Source organism: Labeo rohita, chromosome 9, assembly GCF_022985175.1.
Source record: "Labeo rohita strain BAU-BD-2019 chromosome 9, IGBB_LRoh.1.0, whole genome shotgun sequence".
NCBI lineage: Eukaryota > Metazoa > Chordata > Actinopteri > Cypriniformes > Cyprinidae > Labeo > Labeo rohita.
Window position 1 is genome coordinate 30342963 of NC_066877.1, and position 22539 is coordinate 30365501.

Genomic DNA, 22539 nt, shown 5'->3' on the forward strand with positions numbered 1-22539 from the left:
TACACACAATAATTTAAAACATAAATATTGAAAATACTACATTTGAATGTTAAATATGTTTTTTACAAATTAAATATTAATCGCATTTAATTTAAAAAATAAAAATGTTTTTAGATGAACAGCATTTATCTGAAATAGAAATCTTTTGTAAAATGTGAATTATCACTTTTGATCAATTTAAAGCATCCATGCTACATTGTAGTATTAATGTCTATAATTTCTTTCCCAAAAAACAAAGAAAAAAATATATACTGACTCCAATCTTTTGAATGGTATACTGTATAATGTTACATACGTTTTTTATTTCAGATAAATACTGATCTTTATATACATCAAAGGATGCTGAAAAAAATTTACTCAACTGTTTTAAATATTATTAATAATAATAATAATAATAATAATAATAATAATAAATGATTCTTGAACAGCAAATCAGCATATTAGAATGATTTCTGAAGGATCATGTGACACTGCAGACTGGAGTAATGATTCTAAAGATGTGGCTTTGATTAAATGAATAAATTAAATTTTTAAATATATTCAAATAGAAAACTGTTATTTTAAATAGTAAAAATATTTCAAAATTGTACTGTTATTGCTATACTTTGGATCAAATAAATGCAGACTTGGTGAGCAGAAGAGAATTCTTTAAAAAAAAACATTAAAAACATCTTTCAAAAACTTTTGACTGGTAGTGTATATATAAAATATAGAATATGCTAATAAGCATTTGAAATGCCCGAATACATCAATTTTCAAATTTAGATTTGATAATACTTGTTGCTATGTAATGAAACAAGAACATATTCTAATTCACTTTGCTGAGTTTGTTACAATGCATTCTGGGATTGCCTTCTCTGCAAAGGATGTAACACTCCATTAGAATTTCACCGTAGCAAGTGTAATGTTTCTGCCTACCTTAACTTGTAAAAATGCTGTCTACTTAGGCAGCTCCCTTACTTTTGGAGTGGAGCTATTGTCAGTCCTCTTCATTAGAATTAGGACAGCTCAGCAAAAGCGTTAGTCCGGAACCTTCTGGTTAATCTCTGTGCACTAGGTAGAAGCTGTACCTGTCACCACTGGGAAGAGAACAAGGGCTTTGTGAATTTAATTGCTCATTGGCTCTTACCGGACGTCATAAATGACAGGGAAAGAAGTGCACAAGTTCAACATTACTATAACTCTAGTTAAATAAAGAAGAGCGTTTTAACAGTGTGGGAGGGAGTGTTCATTTATCCTCCGGGGTCAGTGTGGCGGTGTGTCTTCCTCTGCCGCCAAGCAGCTGTGAGCGGACAGATAAGGACACGTCAGAGACAGCTGTGACCGGAGAGTACAGGTCCTGTCTCTGCTAATGAGAGAACCTCCTTCGTACACGCACACTTTCACTGTCACTCAGTTCTACATATATATCGTCCTTATCCTGCATTCCTCTATTTATAATCTATTTATTTTTTATTCATTTGTGTCATTCATTCATTTATTTTTTATTTTTATTTATTTTAGACTCTCCGATTGAAACTATAAAACTGTTTTTTCCTCATTTAGTTTTTTGTTTTTCATCCAAAAATAGAGCAAAATTGCTTTGCAAAAGCAATATGTGACCCTGGACCACAAAACCAGTCATAAGTAGCACGGGTATATTTGTAGTAATAGCCAGAAATACATTGTATGGGGCAAAATGATCAATTTTTCTTTTATGCCAAAAACCATTAGGATAGTAAGTAAAGATCATGTTCCATGAACATATTTTGTGAATTTCCTGCTGTAAATATATCAAAACTTAATTTTTGATTAGTAATGTGCATTGCTAAGAACTTCATTTGGACAACTTTAAAGGTGATTTTCTCAGTGTTTTAATATGTTTAAAATAATAATTTATATATTTTTTTTGTACCCTCAGACTCCAGATTTTTCAAATGGATAAATTTATTTTTAATTAAGTAATTAATTTATTATATATTGTGATGGGACAGGCAAACAACAGACACAGTGGGCGTGACGTCAGGCCTCAGAGAGGTTTTTATTAAACATAATATAAACGAAAGTGTCCAAAAAATGGGTAAATAAAGTGTCCAAAATAAACCGATCTGATGTCTGGAGGGACTTTCCTTATTTAAACTTTTTCAGTTTGTTTTGTTATAAATCCAAAAATAAAACCGCAATATTAAAAGCAATAGTAAGGAAATGGTCCCACCAAAAATCAGTTTGGTCTTTTTTTTTTCATTCCATATATCTGTTTTTGCTTTTTATTGTTTTTTTGTTTTTTTCTGTAATACTAAAGGAGATGGATGAGAGATGAGAGGATGGTGATTGTCAAGACTTTTTAGTCTCCATGCATGACAACAAACTATAATAAAAGTATATACATAAGACTTTTCTGAGTCTTCAGCAGTCATAAAATAGCTTTGTTTGTTTCAGTGTCTTAATGAAAATTGTAAATATGTTAGGGTTAACCTCCTTAATACTAGGGTTATTATAGTTTATTAAAATTGAAACTAAAAATAAAACCATTTTCATTACTTGAAACAAAATAAAGAGTAACTATAATAAAATAAAATTTAAAAAAAAGTTTTATTTCATCTAGTTGAAAAGGCAACATTTCTAATTTTGATTAAATTACTTTTTGTTTAACTTGATGTATTAAAATATCATAAAACTAAAATAAAATTCATAAAAACTGTTTAGACCGGTATAAAATAAAAAACTAAAAATACACAACAAAATCGCAAAAAATACACAAAAAAAAAAAAAATCAAAATGTAATTAAAGTTGACTTTAAAAATTAAAATGAGATAACACTACTTAGATGATTAGTTCACTTCCAGAATACAAATTTCCTGATAATTTATTCACCCCCATGTCATCCAAGATGTTTATGTCTTTCTTCTTCAGTCAAAAAGAAATTAAGGTTTTTGAGGAAAACATTCCAGGATTTTTCTCCATATAGTGCACTTCATTGGTGGCCAATAGGTTGAAGATCCAAATTGCAGTTTCAGTGCAGCTTCGAAGGGCTCTAAACGATGCCAGCCAAGAAGTAAGGGCCTTATCTAGTGAAGCAATTGGTCATTTTCTAAAATAAATATATAATTAAATAAAATTATATACTTTTTATCCACAAATAAACTTCACGCATGACGTAGGCGGAAGTACCGACCCAGTGTTTACAAAGCGAATGTGCAAAGAAAGTCCTTTACAAAAAAAACACCCTTCACAAAAAATGGTAAAACAATGATGATTTTAAAATGAGATGGGTGTTTTTCGCTGTACCCTACCTTTTTGAACTGGAGTACATGGACCGGGCCTGACCTTTCCAACTTCATTACGTAATGCGCAAAGTTGCGTATTTAGGGGTTAAAATATATATATATTTATTTATTTATTTATGTTTTTTAGAAAATGACCGATCATTTTGCTAGTTGAGACCCTTATTCCTCGGCTGGGATCATGTAGAGCCCTTTGAAGCTACATTGAAACTCCAAGTTGGACCTTCAGCCTTGAAGCATTGAAATAAACAGTGAGCGTTTCGTGTTTTTACTGTCTGTTTTATATCAGATTGTGTGCTGATTCAGTTTATTGCTCTGGTTTTCAGAGGAAAGTGGTGTTTAGTCAGGGCTGGGCTGGTTTATGTTTTGCTCAGGGACAGTCTGACACGCTCACACACAGTAGAAGTGATGTTCACAGTTCACACTCAAGGAAAAGCAGCCCATCTGCTGAGATGAATGAGCGTGTGGTGTTGATAGAGCTCTGTGTCTCATCCGTCAGGGCCTGTACCTGCTCTGCTAGTATCATGACCAGATGCAGGTCTCAAATCGGGACACACGGCAAGTGGAGGGTATTCCTGTGAATTTTTCATGGGAGGTGCTGAGCCAACCATGTCTAAAAGAATAATAAGAATAAAAGTAGCTCCAATTCATGTTGTTTATTTCAGTGAAATAGTGAAACCTGTTTGTGTGTGTTTAAACTATTCACTCTTCTGTTTTATTATTTTACACAAACTTACAACTGATTTTTTTTTTTCTTTTTTTTAAGTATTATTTATTTCTGTAATGGCTTTTCTCCCTTGTTTCAGTCTTCAGTGTCACATGATACTTCAGAAATTATCAATAAAAGTCTTTTATGTCACTTTTGATTCATTTAATGCACTTAAATGCACTCACAAGGACTATGAAAATCAATTCCTATTTTACTTCCTGCATAAAATAATGCATTGAATGCTTTTAGGGATGAAATAATGACTGGATTTGTCATGTTACTGTCATCAAATCTGTAAAAAGCTGTGTAGTTTAGCAAATGGACTTGATGAACACCAGTAGAAACTCTGAATAAGCTGCAGAGTGTTCTGGCTACAGGATGGAAGTCCTTAGCTAACAAAGTAGTCTTATTAACAGTAGCAAAAGTTGGAGCGTGTCTCTTTGGTGTTTGAGGCTGATTGGTCAGACTAGAGAGAACGACTCCAATCACTTGAGTCTGGCTTCTTCTAAGCTGCATACAGCAGGTGTTGTTTTGGGGAGCAGATTTGGGCTTGATTAGGCCTTTTGATTGTGTACGGCTGAGGAGGGAGACCCAGTGGGTGAGTCTGGGACCTGTGAAGACATAAATGAGGTGGTTTGGAAGAATGGCACTAATTGAACAATTCGTCCACTGATGCTTTTTTATATGTCGTTTGAAAAAGATTCACATCTGGGCTTCTGGCCAGATTGCTTTTTTGCTTCATGTTTTGCGATTCATGTAGCTCCTGATTGTCTTGTGTTCCTTCTAACTGTTCAGGTAATCTGTACTGTGTTTTAGATGGAGTGAGATCTCAGAGGTGTTTCATTATGCTAAACAGCTGGAAATACTTCAGGCTAGTAACAAACGAAGAAAAAATAGATGTACTCTTGATGTACGAGTCGTTGCAATAACGGTGCAGTCAGCGTGTCTGATGGGCAAGTCTGTTTTAATAGGGTTGTGTAAAAAGTGTAAAATAATTATATTTAAATTCAATATTTATTATAATCAATTATATAATTAAATAAAATTGGTTGGCAAAAATTGGGTCTGTTGTGAACACAAGGGTAAAACCGATGCAAAATGTCAATAACACTGTAATATGCTGTAGTATTATATTACAACTAAATGTAATAATAATTGTATTTATTTATAATAAAGGTCCTCTGTTGTGGTTGCATACAGGAGGAGGAGAAACAATGCGAAATGCCAATGATAAAATGCTGAAATAATTGTAATTAAATGTAATAATAATTTAATAAATCATAATTATTCTGTTTTGATGGGGTTGCGTAAAAAAATGGGTTCACAGGTCTGTTTTAATTGGGCTGCATATAGCAGTGCAAAGCAAAATGCCAGTAATAAAATGATGAAATAATTATAATTACATTTATTAAAAATGTAATAAATCATAATTATTCTGTTTTGATGGGGTTGCACAAAAAGTGTAAAATTGTATTTAAGTTCAGTATTAATTATAATCAGTTATATAATTAAATAAAATTAGGTGGTTAAAAATTGGGTCTGTTGTGAACGCAGGGGTAAAAACGATGCAAAATGTCAATAACACTGTAATATGCTGTAGTATTATAACTAAATGTAGTAATAATTGTGTTTAATTATAATAAAGGTTCTCTGTTGTGTTTGCATACATAAGGAGGAGAAGCAATGTGAAATGGCAATAAAATTATTACAATTATTTATTTATAAAATATTAATTACAATAAAAATGGGTCACAGGTCTGTTTTAAGGTATGGGGCGGGGGGGTCAATGCAAAATGCCAATGATAAAATGCTGAAATAATTATAATTAAATTTATTAAAAATTTAATCAATCATAATTATTCTGTTTTGATGGGGTTGCACAAAAAGTGTAAAATTGTATTTAAATTCTTAGTTATATAATTAAATAAAATTAGTTGGTAAAAATTGGGTCTGTTTTGAATGCATGGGGAAAAACAATCCAAAGTGTCAGTGATAACACTGTAATATGCTGTAATTATATTATAACTATAGTCATTGTATTTAATTGTAATAAATGTCCTCTGTTGTGGTTGCACATAGAAAGTGGAGAAAAAATGCAAAATTTAAGAAAATCTAGTAAATAATTTGAATTCAATTTAGTAATTATTAACTGCAGTGGGGGGAAAAAACAATGCAAAATGCTAATAATAAAATGCTGAAATAAATATAATTACATTTAATAATAATTTAATGAATCATAATTATTCTGTTTTAATGGGGTTGCGTAAAAAGTGTAAAATGATATTTAAATTCATTATTTATTATAATCAGTTATAATTAAATGTAAAATACAATAAAAACGGGTCACAGGTCTGTTTTGATGGGGCTGCATACAGCAGGGGGAAAACAATGCAAAATGGCAATAAAAAATAATGAAATAATCATAATTTAATTTAATGAATTGTAATTATAAGTAAAAGTGCTCAGCTGGTCTGTTGTGGTGCGGTTGCGTTCAGCAGGGGGAAATGCCAATACATTTCTAAAAATAATTGTAGTACATTAATGCACAATTACATGAAGTATGATTAATTATAATACAAATAGGATGCAGGTATGTTTTGATGGGGGGGGTTGGGGGAACAATACAAAATGCCAGTAATGAAATTATAAAACAGTTATGTTATAATTAAATGCAATTATAATTAAATTAATTATATTACAAATGGGCCACAGGTCTGTTTTGATGGGTTGCGTACGGCAGAGGGAAATAAATGCATAGAAACAGTTCTAAAACATATCTTTATATTATGATTGAATTCAATAAGTAAATCAATTATAATTAAATGTAATACAAATAATAACTGCAAAATAAATAGGCTTTGCTTCTTAAATTTTTTTTTTGTGTCCAAGCTAACTCCATTTTCCATCTTCCATTTTGCAAATTAATAACTAATATATAAATGATTATTGTTATAGTCTTACAACAACAGTCTGTGCTAGGCACTTGATGTCCAATATAAAATCTGGACTCTGATGTGAGACGTGGCTTTGTTTCCTGCAGGTGGAACGTGGTGGGCGTCCAGGGCTCTCTGATGAGCTACTTCACTGAGCCCATTTACTTCTCCAGCATCATCCTGGGCAGCCTGTATCACGCTGATCATCTCTCCCGAGCCATGTACCAGCGGATCGCTGACATCGAAGACCTGCCCCAGCAATTCTCTCTCAACCGCCCCCTGCTCAGCGGTAAGACAACATCACACCGGCTCGCATTTCCACTCCCAAATCATTGAAAATGGCACCCGTGTCAAATTGTATTACCGTTTACTAGACGGACAGTTTCCCCCCCCCACTCGTCTTCAATTTCCTCGTGGTTTGATCAATTACTGGAATTTAGATGGGCCTGCTCTCCATCGCCAGCCTGTTTCAGTAATTCATACCGTGCCTGAAATCCCACGTTTCCCTGCCGATTTCTCTCATTCTCTCTCACTTTTATTTTTCTTATAAAAAGGAAGCTGGAAAATAATCCCACTTAGTCTATAGCAGGGTTAGGAAACGCTTGTCAGAATATAAAGTGGTTAAACAACAATCAAGCTGCTTTTCTGTTCAAGTAGTTATGCAACTAAAATTAGCAGCATTACTACTTTTATCTAGTTTATACCCAGCATTAGGTTTAAGTGGACACTGGTTCCAGAATAAAGAGTCGCTTGGGTTTGGAAAAGTATATACGCTGAATTGAGTACATATCCCTTCTCACTTTGTTTTGTGCCTCAAGAGAAACGCCCGAGACTGCTTTTGCACTGGGTTACATCAGATTCCCAGCAGATCTAGCTTTTAATGGCTCACTGCTGAAAATCTCCATTTGATGATGTGTTTTGGGAGGTTGAAGCATAACGTACTCGACCCAAGCTCAAAAAGACCCTTCTGCATTTGTCAACTCTTTTTGTGCAGGTGGAGAGGTAATGCATAGTGCAGTGAGCCATTTATGCTTTACAGAAATATTCTTGAAATAATACGTATTGATATATAGTGTTGAATAGACTTAGATTTAATATTAATTTAAACTTAAGAATATAAATATAAATGAATAAAAGATTAAAATAATGGCATAAAGACTTCAAGTGTTTTTCAATTAATTTCCATTGCTGCCGTTTTTTCAAGTAATTATTCAGGTAATATCAATTTTTGTTTCTGGTTTTGTCTGTTCTGTAACATTTTTCATTGGTCTTTTTGAGTTGTTGTGTAAAACCTGAAAAGCAGCAGAAGTCATCATAAGTCTGTCTATTGAGGGTTGTATTGTTATCTTATTGTTACTCATAAATGTAATAGTTTCAATCTGTTAATTCAAAATATTGTTACCTGACACTTCAGCAATCTCTGTAGATTTATATTTTTTAAAAGTCTGCTTATAATGAATGGCTGAAAAGGTTTTTTGTCAGAATTGCACGATATTAACTCACAATTGCGAGAAAAAAAACTCAGAATTGAGGTTTAAATTCTGAGAAAGTCATAATTACGAGACATGAACTAGCAATTTTGAGAAATAAAGTTGCAATTCTGACTTTTTTCTTAGAATTGCGAGTTTGTCACAATTCAGAGGAAAAAGTCAAAATTGCAAGAAAAAAGTTAGAACTGTGAGATAAACTCAGAATTCTGAGAAAGTTATAAACTTGCAACTCTGAGAAATAAAGTTGCAATTCTGACTTTTTTCTTAGAATTGTAAATTTGTATCTCACAACTGTGATTTTCTCTTGCAACTGCAAGTTTATATCTCACAATTCTGAGAATTAAGGCAAAATTGCAACAAAAAATCTGAGTTTCATGATAATTGTGAGGAAAAAACTCAGCAATTGCAAGATTTAAATTAACAATTCAGAGAAAAAAAGTCAAAATTGCAAAAAAAAAGTCAGAATTGCGAGATATAAACTCAGAATTCTAAGAAAGTCGTAAACTTACAATAAAGTTGCAATTCTGACTTTTTTCTTAGAATTTCAAGTTTATATCTCCCAGTTGTGACTTTTTCTCACAATTGCAAGTTTGTATCTCAAAATCTGAATTTCATAATAATTATGAAAAACTCAATTTAGAGAAAAAAGTCAAAATTGCAAGAAAAAGTCAGAATTGCGAGATATAACCTGAGAAAAATCTTACTTTTCTGAAGTTTATATCTCGCAATTGTAACTTTTTCTCGCAATTGCAGGTATCTCTCACAATTCTGAGAAAAAGTGTCAAAACTTTCAGAGAAAGTCAAACTCTGAGAATTCTGAGGAGGTTGCAATTCTGCCTTTTTTCTTAGAATTGCAAGTTTATATCTTGCAATTGGAAGTTTGTCACAATTTGGAGAAAAAAGTCAAAACTGTGAGGAAAGAGATATAAACTCAGAATGTGAACTCAGAATTCTGAGAAAGTCAAATTTGCAATTCTGAGAAATAGTTGCAATAAAGTTTATCTCGCTATTGTTTTTTTTTTGTTTGTTTGTTTTTTTTTCCGCAATTGCAAGTTTATATCTCACAATTCTGAGAAAAAAGTCAGAATTGGCAGATGTAAACTCGCAATTTTAAGGGAAAAAAAAATTCAGAATTGCAACTTTATTTCTCAGAATTGCAAGTTTATGACTTTCTCAGAATTGTTAGTTTAAATCTCACAATTTTGACTTTTTCTCAGAATTGTGAGATATAAACTTGCAATTGGAATTGTCAGATTAAAAAGAGAAAGCAGAAATGGGCTTCCATAGGTCATGGACATTCATTGGTGACAAAGTGTGGAAGTCCTAAAGGTTAACACATTTACCTAATTAACAACCTTGAGCGCATTGCTTTTTCTGTTCTTTAATTAAAAACAGAAGCCTTGAAACAAATTTCAGCATATTTGTTCAAGAAATATTTTTTATATCAATTTATCTGCATAGATGGGGCCACCCTGGATGTTATTCATGCATAAAAGAAAAAGCACCAAGGCCGTTTCTGGCTGTGATTTTCTACTATGATCGGTGTGTTTGTGCGTTTGCAGGAATCAGTAACGCTGAGGCCCGGCAGCCGGGAAAGGCTCCTAACTTCAGTGTGAACTGGACGGTGGGAGATCAGGCTCTAGAAGTCATTAACGCCACCACAGGCAAGGATGACATGGGCAGACCCTCACGTCTCTGTAAGCACGCCCTGTACAGCCGCTGGGTGCGACTACACTCTAAGGTACCGCTATCACAGATTCACTTTCAAACTTGCAACAAGACATGGTTATAGCATGTTATATTGTTGTTCAGTAATATGGTATGTATGCACATACTGTATGTCTGTGTATATATGCAGTACTGTGCAAAAGTCTTAGTCCATTGGTATTTTCATCAACACAAAATGTTCTTTTGCTGCAGTAGAAAATGTCAGTGTACATTTACAAACAGACTAAATCTAGAAGAACCACAGCAACATCTCAAAGATGTTTGTAGAAACCCTGCAAAGCTACCTGAAAAACTATGGGCAGGTTTTCCTAGGGCAAAAGCTGTTTTAAACGCAAATAAGGATGGTCACATCAAATGTTGAATTGATTTAGTTCATAGAAGTTAATTGATAAAGGAAATCTATTTATAACATTATTTTTGAAAGCATCCTCTCTTTATAGCATTTTTGCACAAGTACCTAAAATTTTTTACTTTACTGTAGCTTTGTAGGAAGGCTTCTTCAAGTGTCTTGGAGATGTTGCCACAGTTCTTCTAGATTTAATCTGTTTTTTTTTTTTTTTTTTTTTTTTTTTTTTTTTTTTATTCATGTCATTCCAGACAGACTGGATGATAATGATGATACACTGCAAGATTTTTTTTATGTTTTTTGATCCAAAATACAGCAAAAACAGGGAAATTTTTAAATATTTTTGCTATTTAAAAATAACTGTTTTCTATTTTAATATATGTAATGTAATTTATTCCTGTGATTTTAAAGCTGAATTTTTGCATCATTACTCCAGTCACATGATCCTTCAGAAATCATTCTAATATTCTGATTTGCTGCTCATTTATTTTTATTATTATTATTATTATTATTATTATTATTATTATTATTATTATCATGTTGAAAACAGTGGAATTTTTTCAGGTTTCTTTGAGGATTAGAAAGTTCAGTAAAACAGTACTTATCTGAAATAGAAATCTTTTGTAACATTCTCAATGTCTTAATCATCACTTCTGATCAATTTAAAGTATCCTTGCTAAATAAAAGTATAATAAAAAAAATATATACTGACTCCTAGCTTTTGAATGGAATAGTGTATAATGTTACAAAAGCTTTTTATTTCAGATAAATACTGTTCTTCAGAACTTTCTATTCATCAAAGAAACCTGAAAAAATTCTACTCTGCAGTTATTTTAAATTGTAAAAATATTTCACAATATTACTGCTTTTGCTGTATTTTGGATCAAATTAATGCAGGCTTGATAAGCAGAAGGAAAAAAACATAAAAATTCTAGGTAGTGTATAAACAGTGCAAAAACAAACAATTATTATTTTTTTTTTTTTTGTCTCTGCAGCTTTCACCAACTCTGCGAATCAAAGTGCTCAAGCCCAGCTCGTACCACGAAGCCAAACAAGCAGCGGTGGAGTACCATACGGCCAAGCAAACGCTCATCAAGGCCTTTCACAAAGCGGGCCTGGGCGCCTGGGTGAAAAAACCCATAGAACAGGACCAGTTCTCGCTGAACTCTTGAAGAGGGATCATAAAAAGACCAGGACATGACAACAACCAGCTGTTAATACTTCACTTGATGTTCGGGGATGTGTGTGTGTGTGTGTGCGTGTGTATGATGCTGTTTGTTCTCAGACAAACCAAGAGCCCTTTAGTGTCTGTCATTTTGCTCTCTTTGTGTGAATCATGAATCTCTGCCTTTTTAATTTGTAATGTAAAAGCAGATTGTCATTTAACGTATGTTTGTTTCGAAGTTAGCGGCATTCAGCAGATAACAGGACGTAATGTTATTTGTAACTGGAAAAGTTGTTCTTTTAAAAACATTTTTTACGAGAGAGGGTTGTTCTGACAAAAACTTGATGCTGCGAGCGTGCACGTTACGTGGCTTCAGGTCGACCACAAAGGGTCTGAAGGTTTCCTGGTCCAGCCTACCCAAATGCTGGCTCACCTTTTTGAGCATGATTCTCCTTGATATGCAAAACATAAGCATATTTCTATTTTTTATTCCGCTCCCTCCGGATTTTAGTAGGGGAAGAAATTGTGTCACGTAGATCATAACAATTAAGCATGGTCCCTTTAGATAGACAAACTTATTTTGTCAGGACTTTAGTGTAGAATTAGCGTACGCCGTCTTTCTAGATAAAATAGATTTCAGATTTTAATTTGACCTCGGAGGGAAACTAGGATTTTTTTGCATACGGTTTTTCGAGAGCTACGTAAGCGGTGTTCCCAAACACTTGTTTGAATTGGAAAATTGGACCTTTTTTATGGATGCAACCAAAGTGCATTGATGTTATTAAACGATGTTTCGTGGCTGTTGAAATTTCTCAGAGGTCTTAAGTGCATGTGCGAATTACATAAGGCTCATTCTGGGTTAAACACTGGCCTGTAATGGACTATTTTAGAAGCCCTACTTTTTTGGTGTCTACTTTGTATTGACTTTAAGCTGCATGGAGCCCATTGGATCACTCAAACCAAACGGCAGATTTCCCAGCGAATCAAATCTACTAACGTGTTCGAGTTACACTCGTGTTAAAGGAACAGTTTATCCAAATATGAAAATCCCAAGCTCCATATGACTTCCAAATGGTCTAAAACTGGATGAACTTTTCCTTCAACATTCATGCTGCATTTAGTCATTGCAGGTTTGAGAGCAGGGCATTGTGGGAGTTTATTCAAGATGGCGGAATGGTCTATAAAATGCACGTTTATTATTGACAAAAGCCATCTCTGCATGCGGAAGTGAAGGTTTTGCAGGGGCGACTCTGACTTTCACTTTATCCTTGCGTCTCGTTTGAGGATTTTTTATTTCCTGCATAGACCCGAATGCCTACATTCCTCCTCAGAGGCGCTTCTGTAAGACCGAATTCAGCCGTGTCCTTGAGGATGAGGTTTCCCCTCTGTAGGAAGGTCTGATCCAGGAGCTCGGCGCTCTTTGATTTATGACTTATCCAGTGCAGCATGTTTGACTGGTAAGGTTATAGAGAGCTACGAAGCAGAAGTATTTCTGCACCGATCATTCATTTTTAAAGTTGGGCTTTGGTGGTTTTTAGATGTTCCAGGAGTGTTGCTGTATAATATAAACTCCTAGTGGGATTTATAACATTTCAGTCATCATTTTACAAAGATACAAGGCTGCATTAGTATTTAAAGAAGTAGTTGACCCAGAAATGAAAATTCTTTGATTTACTCACCCTTAAACCTGTATGCTGTTAAGCAGAGCTCAAAAGGGCAAAACATCGCCATAAAATCAGTGCCATTAAGGAATTATTTACTATGTATGCTGTACAGTTTAGTTCAAAAGTTTAGGCTGTGTTTATTTGGATCAAAAATACCAAAAAAAAGGAAATATTTTGAAATATTATTACAATTTAAAATACCTGATTTCTATTTTCATATATTTTGAAATGTAATTTATTCCTGTGATGCAAAGCTGAATTTTCAGCATCATTACTAGGCATCACATGATCCTTCAGAAATCATTCTAATATGCTGATTTGGTGCTAATGAAAGATTTCTTAGTATTATCAATGTTGGATACAGTTCAAAACAACATATTTATTTAAAATAGAAATCTTTTATAACAATGTAAAGGTCTTTACTGTCAGTTGTGATCAATTTAATGTATCCTTGATGAATGAATGTATGAATTTATTTTTTAAAAATCGTACAGACCCTAAACTTTTGAATAGTAGGTGCAGCAGAAGGAAACATTTACAATCAAAGTCTTAAATATTGACTACTTCAAAGGTGGTTTAATGGTTTTATGGTCTTTTTTGGAGCTTAACAGCTTGGTGATCATGAACAGCTGCATCTAGATCGTTCAAAAGCTCTCTTTTTTTGTCCTAAGGAAAAGAAAACTGCATACAGGTTTGGAATGGTAATTTTAGGGGGGGTTAACTATTTCGTTAAATCTTCAAAATACACTACCAGTCAAATATTTTTGGACAGTAGGATTTTTAATGTTTTTAAAGAAGTCTTTTCTGCTCACCAAGCGTACATTCATTTGATTCAAAGTACAGGAAAAACAGTAAAATTTTGAAATATTTTTACTATTTAAAATAACTGCTTTCTATTTGAATATATTTTAAAATGTAATTGATTCCTGTGATTTCAATGCTGAATTTTTAGCATCATTACTCCAGTCACGTGATCCTTCAGAAATCATTCTAATATTCTGATTTGCTGCTCAAAAAACATTTATTATTATTATGTTGAAAACAGCTGAGCTTTTTTTTTTTTTTTTTTTTTTGATAAATAGAAAGTTCAGAAGAACAGCATTTATCTGAAATTGAAATCTTTTGTAACATAAATGTCTTTATCATCACTTTTGATCAATATGAAATCCTTGCCAAAGGAAATTCTGACGTATACTTTCTTTCACAAGCTTTTGAATGGTATAATCTATAATGTTACAAAAGCTTTTTATTTCGGATATACTCAGCCATTTTAAATATTGATAATAATAATAAATATAGCTGCAAGCAGCAATTACCGAGGTTCAAGCGATTTAGGTATTTAAGCACATAAGGAAAAAGGCATTACATGTTGTTTAGCAAGCCTGTAACCACCTAAATCAATTATTTTAAAAGCATTTTTGTCAAATCCAGGTGATTTACTATAGAAATATGATGTTTTTATAACATTTATGACTATTATAGCGCCAGCTGTTTTCCGATCTCCCTGTAACTTTGCAACTTTGCAATAACCTGTCGTATGTGCAGCGGGTTTCGTGAAGTTTGAAGCTTTTGTTTAGGCTTTATAGGCTTTTGGGTATATTTGGACAGGCCCCTTTTCTAAAGGACCCCATTATAGCTTTCCAAAGGGTAAATTTCAGCACGTTTCTTATAATTATTGACCTAGAGAGTCCAGAGAATTGCACTGTGGTGTTTTTTCCAGACTGAGCAAAAAATCTAGGACTAGTTTGCCAAAGTAGGTTTTTCACATCTTCTCAATCATTTAAAAAATGGTTTGATTGACAGCAGTGATTCTAAAGGAACAAGGAGGTCTATCATACGATACGAATATCATGTGTATGTGCGGAAAACAACACAATGTACAATCATTTAAGCCCTCAAAAAAATGCGATACCGTCCTCCCAGTGGACAATTTCTTTCAGATTTCTCACAGACCATTGGAGTCAAACAGGCCCACCGAGTTTCGTTCCAATCGGCCTCTGTTAACCTTGTCTAATAGGTGCTCAAAATTCATTGGCCAATGGCAGCCATGTTTCTCTTGAGATGCGCCAACGTCCCCTTAGACATTTGTGGCACTTTGGACCAAGACCGTGAACACCAATTTTCATGTTGATAGGACTTTTTTTGATTAATTATTGATATTCACTCTCCAGAGAATCTTTCTGCACTGGTTTGGTCGAAAAACCTAGGACTAGTTAACAAACTTTTGCAAAGAAAATGTGAAATACCCCAAATTTTCTCCAGGCAAACAATCGAATCTGATGCATGCATTTTGTCTGGCATGAGCCAAGGACTCCAATAACATAATACACTTGAGTCTGCGACTAACAGTTTAGGAGTTATGAGCAATGTCGTATTTTCGATCGCTGTAGCGCCCATGTCAGGCCAATTGGGTGTACTACCATCCCTCCAAGTTTCAAGTCTCTACAACTTATGGTTTAGGTTGCACGGTCAGATTTACATGGAAATCGCTCATCCGTGACCATTCTAAAAATTACAGGCTTCAACCCCTAGTAAAAAATGTTTCTTGAGCAGCAAATCAGCATATTAGAATGATTTCTGAAGGATCATGTGACACTGACGATTGGAGTAATGATGCTGAAAATTCAGCTTTGATCACAGCAAGAAATCAAATTTTTAAAATATATTAAAATAGTAAACCGTTATTTTAAATAGTAAAAATATTTCACAATATTACTGCTTTTGCTGTATTTTGGATCAAATAATTGCAGGCTTGGTGAGCAGAAGAGACTTCTTTAAAAAACATACTGTTCAAAAACTTTTGACTGGTAGTGTAGTTAAAAGTACTGATGATCGCAGAGCCTGTTCCTCCATGAAATCAGACCTGCTTCATCCTCACCAGAGTCATTCCGTTTCCCCCTCAGTGGCATGAGGTTTCTCCAGCGGTATCATTGTTGATTTTCACCCTTTTAAAGAAACCAGCAGTATGCGTGTTTGTCCGTCCGAGTGTGTTCGTTTGTGCACCTGCTGCTGAGCCCAGTTGGCATTCTGCAGAGACATCGTGGCAACGAGACTGAGAGATTGCTGTGGAATCTTCACCAAAGATGTCAATTTCTTTTCCTTATGAAGCATTTAAACCAACGGAGACTATTTTTTAAAAGACAAGAAGGTTATTGGTGCAAAGATTGTCCAGCATTTTACAGTTCTGCCTTGTATTATTCCGTTCACTCACTAATGTATTTTGTTTTTTTTAACGTGTGTGTTTGAGTTGGATCAGTCAGGACTGGATTTGGGACGTGCTCGTCTTTCTCAGTATTCTGGTACACGCTGGATGTACTGCTGTAAATATATTGTGACCCTCTCCGATGCCGTTACAGTAGACTCCTTGCATATGTATGACTAATTTTTCACTCAAAAAGCAACATGCATTTTCCTTTTAACTCGAAATGCCAGGGCGGCCGTGTCCTTGCAGGCCGCGGTTGGTGCCGTAATGTACTTCTGACGGACCCGTATGAGCGTATGGGGATCTGCAGTACTGTAATGATTAATGACTGTAGACTTTGACTCCCTTTTGCTCTAATGGAAACGATTACGGACTGAAATTAATGAGCACAGTCGGTTCTACATAAATGTGGCTCAGCAAAAAGTAGCTCTTTCTGCTGGTGACACTTTTCAAGGACAGGAGACTTGTGGGATTTTTTTCCTCCCATAAAAAAAAAAAAAAAAATGAAAAAGAAATTCTTTCTTTTGCATCATCCTAATTTCGTCTTCACCTTCTCTTCGGCTTCTGTTGCGGGGGGGTTTTGATGATGGCGTGAGACGCCAGTTGATGATGTCAAGATTTTTTCCTCTTAAATTTTGTTCTTTTGGGAATCTGAGCCGTGTCTTAGCGAAGAGTCCTGACTTTCGTCCTCCTGGTCCTGGTCAGCCCGTTTCTAAACGTCTTGTGATTTGGTGACTGTACAGTGGAGTCCGGCGGTGGTCCGGCTCGATCTCGACACGATCTGGGTCCACCCCGTCTTTTGCCTGTCCTTCGTAATATCCACATGGGTCACCTGCATGAGCTACTTCACCGAAGCTGCACCCAGCATGACGACATAAGGACTTGTATGTAGAAAAAGGAACAAAAAAAATAGATCTATATATACATAAGAAAAAAAAGAGAGAAAGGAATAAAAAAGATCTTAGTTTACCTTTGCATATTGGTGTCGTTTTTTTTTTCTCCTTCCTTTAGGTGTGTGTGCTTCTTTGAAAACTGAATTATATTATACATCTCTGGCTCTGTTCCAAAACCTAGCGAGCTGCCTTGCTGTCATGGGAGACTTGACTCAACATCGATTTCAGTGGAGTTTGGTTTGTTGTTAAACCTAAGCATTAAAATATGTCAGATTTATGTAAACTAGTAAATTTTTAATTAGGTTGAAGTAGAATGAGTTCTTTAATGCATTTTTAAAATTGATTCTAAAATAAGTTCTTTTAGAAGGCAGCATAGTAAGTTAAAGGCCCACCACAGAGTGTGTTTACTTGTGAAATTTAGCATGTACAGCATAATAATGCTTTATATCCTATATGGGCCATTGTACAGAATTGGTGCCAAATGCTGTCCCATAACCAAAAAACATTTAAAAAGAAATCAAAAGTATTCAAATCTTGGATGTTTACTAAGATTATTCTTTTATCTGTCGAATCCCACAATAATATTTAAAATATACGTAAGCTTAATATATATAAAATTAATATTTATTAATAACCCAAACTCCTAAATTTCAACTTTTGAAAATATTGAAATAATTTTTGTATTTTATTCCATTGTTGTTTTTAAAAACAGTGAAGTTCAAATATATATATTTTCTTTGTAAATGATGAAATTTTATGTTAAAAAATGTGCCTCAAATTTTCATGTCACTGCTGAAATGTTATGCTTTAGTCCATTAGCTGACATTAAATACACCCCTACATTTATGATCAGGAAATATTCATGTCACTCTCTCAGCTACATGGTGAGTAGATAGGCCCCATCATTTTGAGGTAAATATGTTAAAAAATATGAAAAATATGTGTGTTAATTTCTATAAGTAAACACTTTTTTGGGGAGTTATTGCATAACATTTAGTTTTTATATGTGTACAACGGTTTAGAACTGTGCTAGATAACAATGTGCTGATTTCCACAAAATATTAAGCAGCACAGCTGTTTTCAACATTGACAATTATAAGACATGTTTCTTGAGCACCAAATCAGAATACATGTATGTTATCAGATCTAATATATGTATATTTTGGGGGAATAAGTATACAGTGGAGATCAAAATTAGAGAACAGCCTATACATTCTTAAATTTCTAGATCACTGCTCTAAGGTGACTAAAACCCTGCGACAGGATGTTGTCCGCTCTAAATCTGTGATTTCTTGAATATTGCAGGTTTACAATGACACTAATTCATTCCAGTCCCCCAAAAAGTTAGTAGTAGTAATTAGTAGTAGTTAGTTAGTAAGCTAAACTTAGCTGCATTTAGGCTACGTTCACACTTGGCGTCTTTTTTCAAACTGCCAGCGTCTGTTTTACATTATAATTCTATGGAGTAAACCGTCTTTTCAAAAAAGTCATGAGCGCTTTTTTTAAACGCCAGCGCCGGCGTCTTTTTCTGCAGCTCAGAGCGTCTTTTCAAGTTGAAAAAAGTTCAACTTTTCTGAAAAGAACGCCCTACGTCAAGCGCCTTTTTGACAGCTGACCAATGACAAGCGAGTAGCGAGACCTGTCGTTTCCATAACAACAAGAACAGCAAGAAAAATGGAGACGGTGCCGGTTGATAGACTTTTATTTCATTGTTGTTAACCTACATTCTTCTCCCCGTTAACTTTAAAAACCGACGCGCTGCCCACAAGGCTATCGGAGCCGCGCGTCGGTTTTTGTTAACATCAACGCCGCTGCGCTTCGGGCGTCCCGAAGACTTGCAGATCCTTCCCGATCCCGTCTAAATACTGCCCTATCAAGTAAAGGGCAAAAATGTTAAAAAAAAAATAATAATAATAATAATAATAAAACACCAGCGCAAGAGCGAGCTTCCCCTTTTCTCGAGATTCATACGATTGCAGCTGTTGTTATAGCAACAAAAGACGCCCTCGGTTGCAACGCTGCCAGCTTCTTTTTTTACTAAAAAAGCGCCGTTGTCAACTTTTTCTTGTCAAAAAAGACGCCAAGTGTGAACATAGCCTTAAAACTGCATTTTGGAAGTTCAAACACGTGGAACCATAGAAGTCTAGGTTGTTCTAGGTTCTAGGTTGTTGCCTGTTCAGCCCCACCCACAGATTCTACATCGGTGCCTGTTTAGCCACGCCCACCGATTCACACATGTAGTGTAAATAATTGATCATTTCGCTAGATAAGAGGCTTCTTCCTTGGCTGGGATTGTTTGAAGCCGCATTTAAACTGCATTTTGGAAGTTCAAACACGGGGCACCATAGAAGTCCACTATATGGAGAAAAATGCTAAAATATTTTTCTCAAAAAACAATTTCTTCACGACTGAAGAAAGAAAGACATGAACATCTTGGATGACAAGGGGGTGAGTACATTATCTGTAAATTTTTGTTCTGGAGGTGGACTTCTCCTTGAATTTAATTTGGGTCTGATGGGAATCATTTTGTTCAGCATCAAACTGAGGAAAGAATGAAGCCCAAGTGCAAAAAGAAGTCAGTAATCTTTTGCACTTTGTAAATAATTTGAAATAATAATTAAATAATTTTCTTGTAAAACATACTCTAACCTTTGTTTTTGTTTTTTGTTTGTTTTTTTTGTTTTTTTTTTTTTTTTACAACTTTGAGAAAACACTTTTGACAGTGTACTTGAAGATGTTCTTATGTTTGGAACAACTCTTCAACATGACTGAGGTTTCTACTTTTGAAGTGCCCTGTGAAGACACCATTTATTCCTTTTGGAACAAGTGTGTTTGTGGGTGTGACTGGCATTGAAATGTCCCTGTACACTGTAAAACAACAACTCAAATTGATTTCCTGTGATCAGTCCTGTTGACACTCGCTCTTGTTACAGATCTAGGCACTGCCATGCACAAAGTCTATTTGCGTTTTATTTCTTGCACAAGCAGAAACTGAGCAGGCCCCGCTGCTGTTGCTGTCAGGTTTAGCAGTCCTCTGCAGTCATTCCCATCGCAGTCCTCTGAAGTTTGGTGAGGTACTTTCAGGACAGCAGCACTAGAGAACTTCTTGCAAAACTTCTTCCTGATCAGGAAAGATGCATGGTATTTCTCAGCTAGTGGACAAACTGGGAATTCAACTTCAATCACCAAACTAGGTGCATGCTTGAGCCCAATAAACAGTATGTTGTTATTTCCCTTTAATTACTCTCCGTCTGATAAAAACTGTGTCTCTGGTTGAGTTATCAGATGCACAGTGCTCTTATTAATAATGAATCAGTAACCAGTAGGCACAGACGCTCTCAAAAACACTGGGATCTGCTTATGATGTTTCGATTGGGAGTCAGTCTCCCTCTCAAGTCACAGTCGTCCAGGGAAGCCCTGAAGTCTTCGGCGCTTGCTGAGATCTTAAGCACATCGAGATTCGTGCCTCTCTTCCATGCGTGCTCGGTGTTTCACCTTCATCTGGATTAATAGAGGGAATTATTCACCAGCTCATATGGGCTGAGAAACAGGAGGTAAAATCTCTGCAATAGAGGTTCTCACACTCATGAAAAGCCTGGAAATGCCAAAGAATTATTCAAATTGGCATCATTGCACTGCTTGAAAGTTTAATTGGCTAAATATTTCTCTTTGTGAGTGTGTTTGAGGAAAACTTGCTCACAAGACAACTTTTAAGTGTCTTGTTTAAGACATTAGTGGAGTAGGGGTCATGAACTAAGAAACCAAAATTCCCTTTATTTTTTTTTTTTTTTTTTTTGGACATATAAGAGGTTATTGTACTATAAAAACATCATGTAAGTTTCGGAACTCAACGCCCACCGATTCCACATTGCTACCTGTTTAGCCACGCCCAACGATTCTAGGTTGTTGCCTGTTTAGCCCCGCCCACCGATTCTACATCGCTGCCTGTTTAGCCACGCCCACCAATTCTAGGTCATTGCCTGTTTAGCCACGCCCACCGATTCTAGGTCATTGCCTGTTTAGCCCCGCCCACAGATTCTACGTCGCTGCCTGTTTAGCTTTGCCCATCAATTCATGCATGCAGTGTAAATAACGAGAGAGGCAAATGCAGGTTTTAGCAGAAATTAATAAAGATGGCTTTTAATACAAGACAATGTGCAGTGCAAGTTGTGGAAAAACAGTCTTTGCATTGCCTTCCTTCTGTTCCCAGTGTTAGGAAAGAGAGGATGAAGTTTATTTTTTTAATTAAGTTCCAGACCACGTTAGTCCTTCATTTCACCTTATTTCACCGTGGTTTACAAATAAGGGACAATTCGAACATGGAATTTTTAAAAAGATTAAAAAACAGCTTATATTGAAGCCAGACTGCCAAAACAACAGGTTGTAGAATGTGCCACATTATGACAAAATAGTGCGGTTAAAAACCACCTCCATAGAAGATCAATGCCTGCTTTTACATCACTGTCTGTTTAGCCCCACCCACCGATTATATGTTGCTGCCTGTTCAGCCCCGCCCACCGATTCTACATCGCTGCCTGTTTAGCCCCGCCCACTGATTCACACCTGTACTGTAAATAACGAGAGGGGCAAACACAGGTTTACGCAGAAATCAAACACTGAAGATCCCTCTGAATACAAGAAGACGCTGTGCAGTGCCAAGTTGTGGAAAAAACAGTGTTTGCATTGGCTTACTTGGAACTTGGAAAATAGCCTACTATTTCTAAATGATGATGTTTTTGTTGTAAAAATTTTGCTAATATTTGATAATGATTATTTTTTTTTAACCCAAATGTTGGGTTCAGCCTGCTGGGTCATTTTATTGGGTTGTTTTTAATATTTTTTACCCAGGTGCTGGGTAGTTTTTCTGCACTCTAAAAATGCTGGGGTCAGCTTGTTGGGTCACTTTATTGAGTTATTTTTTATATTTTTTACCCAGGTGCTGGGTTGTTTTTCTGTAACTAAGCTGCTGCGTCATTTTTAACGGGTTTCTAAATGATGATGTTTTTGTTGAAAAAATCTTGATAATATTATAAATAGACCTCACACTCTTAAAAATGCTTGGTTATTTTTTCCACCCAACCGCTGGGTTGAGCCTGTCTCCAACAAAACATCCCAGCTGATGAGTTACAGTCTAAGCGTGGGTTTT

At 35.1% G+C, this 22539-nt stretch overlaps 1 protein-coding gene across 4 annotated transcripts in view; it reads left to right on the forward strand.

The window, feature by feature from the left end:
• adarb1b (adenosine deaminase RNA specific B1b) overlaps positions 1-17477 on the forward strand; it is a 202830-nt gene extending 185353 nt beyond the window's left edge. For all 4 annotated transcript variants that reach the window (XM_051119039.1, XM_051119038.1, XM_051119042.1 and 1 more), the window contains 3 exons: positions 7013-7194; positions 9958-10136; positions 11465-17477. In XM_051119039.1, the coding sequence (XP_050974996.1) occupies positions 7013-7194; positions 9958-10136; positions 11465-11641 (538 nt within the window). In that variant the 3' untranslated portion in view covers positions 11642-17477. The remainder of the gene's footprint in view (positions 1-7012; positions 7195-9957; positions 10137-11464) is intronic.
• The last annotated feature ends 5062 nt before the right edge of the window (positions 17478-22539 follow it).